The sequence below is a fragment of the Brassica oleracea genome, chromosome C2 (assembly GCF_000695525.1).
Source record: "Brassica oleracea var. oleracea cultivar TO1000 chromosome C2, BOL, whole genome shotgun sequence".
NCBI lineage: Eukaryota > Viridiplantae > Streptophyta > Magnoliopsida > Brassicales > Brassicaceae > Brassica > Brassica oleracea.
The window spans coordinates 3,614,651-3,617,797 of NC_027749.1; the positions used below are offsets into that span (position 1 = coordinate 3,614,651).

The 3,147-nt window shown below is 30.4% G+C and overlaps 1 protein-coding gene across 1 annotated transcript; it reads left to right on the forward strand.

Annotated features, from left to right (window-relative positions):
- Window positions 1-1,202: 1,202 nt before the first annotated feature.
- Window positions 1,203-2,542, forward strand: LOC106324886 (gibberellin-regulated protein 4-like). The gene is made up of 4 exons (XM_013762883.1): window positions 1,203-1,437; window positions 1,607-1,645; window positions 1,743-1,776; window positions 2,160-2,542. Exons 1-4 carry the CDS (start codon window positions 1,372-1,374, stop codon window positions 2,339-2,341), a joined length of 321 nt encoding a protein of 106 aa, XP_013618337.1. The 5' UTR covers window positions 1,203-1,371; the 3' UTR covers window positions 2,342-2,542.
- Window positions 2,543-3,147: the final 605 nt, after the last annotated feature.

Sequence of the window (3,147 nt, forward strand, 5' to 3'; positions counted from 1 at the left end):
TTTTTTAAAAAATAATCAATTAAAATTGTTATTATCATTGAATATCATTATTTTGACATAATTTGAGTTTTCGTTTACATCAAAACTTATCATATTTTAGGATAATTTTAATTTAAAATGTAATTTTCATATTTTTCAAACAAATTCTAAAAATATTTTTAAAATATTTTGTTATAATTGTTAAAAAAATATTGAGTTGCATTTCAAATAAAAAGGTAAATATATTAAAAATGTTCTAATTAAAATATGTAAAATTTAATATAGTTTTAAGGAAATGGTCAAAATAAAAAAAATTACACATAAAATAATCATTATTTTTGTTAACTGGGCGGATCATTATTTATCTGATATCGCACACGAAAGAAAAATTTATGTTTTTAAAATTATCTAATTAACTCTATACTCATTTTTTTTATATGATATTACACATTCGTAAAAAAATAGATAGTTTAAGATGCTAAAAAAACATTTACTTAATGAATATAATATGAACGAATATTACAAATACATCATTTAATAAAATAAATAATTAAAAACTGAAAATTTATATCCGCGCTGGCGCCCGGGTCAGGGTCTAGTTATAGTTTAAAACATCAGAAAACCATATACTGTGGTTTACTCTTTACCAAATAATAAGGGATCTAAATACAATCTTATCTGGTTTTAAACTAACTACAGCAATACAATCTTTAAATCAAACTAATAAAACTAACTACAGAAATATAATCTTCATACACATGCGGTGAAAATCAAACTGGAGAAAGCTCCTCCACACATGACAGCTTACACAAATGTGACTATCCAGGGTTTGAAATTACTCAACCCAACTGAAAAAATAGAGATGAAATCCAATAGCAATGCAAGATAAGTTTTATTTCCGTTTTCTTTAATTAAAGTGAATGTAAAAATATGTACAATCACTGAAAAGTATAGTAAATCCGCGAGACTGAAAATATATAAGTTATAGCAAAAAAAGAATACAATGTATAGTATCTTTCTTAGATTTTCAAACTTTAGTTCATACAGAGGTATCGAATTAAAACTATATTTAAGCTTTCTGGCGTCATTAAAGAAAATAAACTTTTCTTAAACCATGTGCAACCATCAACCACAGTTACCAATAGCAAGTGACTAACACCGTAGGGTAACGTGGCAGACTATAATTAGAAGGATGCGGTATTTACGATACGTATTGCCGCATGGAATAATTTAATGGTAACCACTGAGTGTATATATAGCTTATATGCAACATCATAGGGTCCTCAACCAATACTCCTCTTTCAGTACACATCTTTTAAAAGCTCAAACAAAAAGAGACCAACCTAGTTTGAGTAGATCTAGAGGAGTGTTTGGTTCTTTAACAAAACAAAAATGGCTAAGTCATGTGGAGCTCTCTTCCTCTTGGCCCTCGTTGTCTTCTCCTTGCTTCAAACCATGGTAACATCTCATGTCTAAACTTCTTACATTGTTTCTTATTAACGATTAAAAAACCATATATTTAATCTGTCCTCTATAGCAGAAGATAATGTTGTTCTATCATTGTACCTTTGGTTATAAAATTTAAGACTACCTTAGCTGAATGTACTTGTACTGTTTTGGTCTTTAGGTTATGGCCTCAAGTGGATCTGGAGGGAAGTACAACCCAGTGAGTTTTCTTGATAAATGAATTTTTACATATTAAGCTATTAACAAGTGTTTTTGATTATTTACTAATGATTTTTAACCTTTGGGTTAATTTTCAGAAACGTTATGGACCAGGAAGCCTGAAACGTTCCCGTAAGTGTTTCCTTCACTTCTATCTTGTTATATAATCTGGTTTAAATTTTATATATTGATCCCCAAAAAGCCAAATCGGCGATTAAGTGAAGAAACTGTCAAGTGAATTAGTTCAGCAAAACTGTTGAACAAGTCGAAAGTGGAGTTTTAAGTGGACTGTTTGGTCAGATCCGTAGACTATCAATTAATTAAAATATTGACTAATTTACCCCTAAATGATGGTCAAAGTAACCAACTGTCTTGGGACACACAAACGGTCAATACACATGATTATGTCCTTTCTTTTTCATCATTTCACATTTTCACCTTTCTTTTCCCTAGATTCAGTCATTTAATTTCTGAAATATCGACTAACTTCAAATTTGTCTATGTGAAATGACCAGAATGCCCGAAGGAGTGTGATAGGAGGTGTAGCCAGACACAGTACCACAACGCTTGCATTTTGTTCTGCAACAAATGCTGCAGAAAGTGTTTGTGTGTGCCTCCGGGTTACTATGGGAACAAACAAGTTTGCTCTTGCTACAACAACTGGAAAACTCAACAGGGTGGACCAAAATGCCCTTGAAAACGTCCCCACCGTTTTAACATTATCGTTCCTTTTTATAATAAAAGTTTTCGATGATGGTTATGTTTCACTCTGATCAACTGTTATTTCTCTTTTTGTTTCTTATTATTTTATTCCTAATGTTGTAATGTTATGTCACTCCTTTGGGAATTTGTTTTAAATCCTTAAAAGAATATGAGAGTGGCCTATGAATTAATGATATTTTCATAAATATTTTGTGTGTTTAAAGTATGTTTTCGCAAAAGAAAATACACAAAACATTTTCAAAAGTAGAAAAGAAAAGAAAGAGAGCATACGAAATGGGAGACGTACTTAGCATTGACCCCTTCTCAATATTAGCTTTGACCCCTTAGAGCACCTCTAGAAACCTCTTATGGGTTCTTTAGATTAATTTAAGAGTTAAAAAGTGATTTGAAAAGTTAAGAACCTTAGTTAGTGCTAATTAATTTTTTGACCTCCATTGGGAGAATCTCATAGGGATTCTTAATTTTTTTTTTTAATTAGAATGATTTAAATAAAAACATACATAAAAGTTTTAATAAAAATAACATAAAAGCATATTACAAATACAAATCGTAAATGAAAAAAAACCGATTAGTTGAAATCTTGATTTGTTCCAAATTTTTGCCATATATGCTCAACCAAATCGGCTTTCAACTGTTGATGTATTTTATTATCACGAACTCGATTCCGAATGCTCATCATATTGCCAAGATTTGAAGGCATATCAGTAGAATACGTGAAATACACTTGTGAACTTCGGTTTGATTCCGGTTGTGCGAAAACTGATACATCAAGCTGAGTGT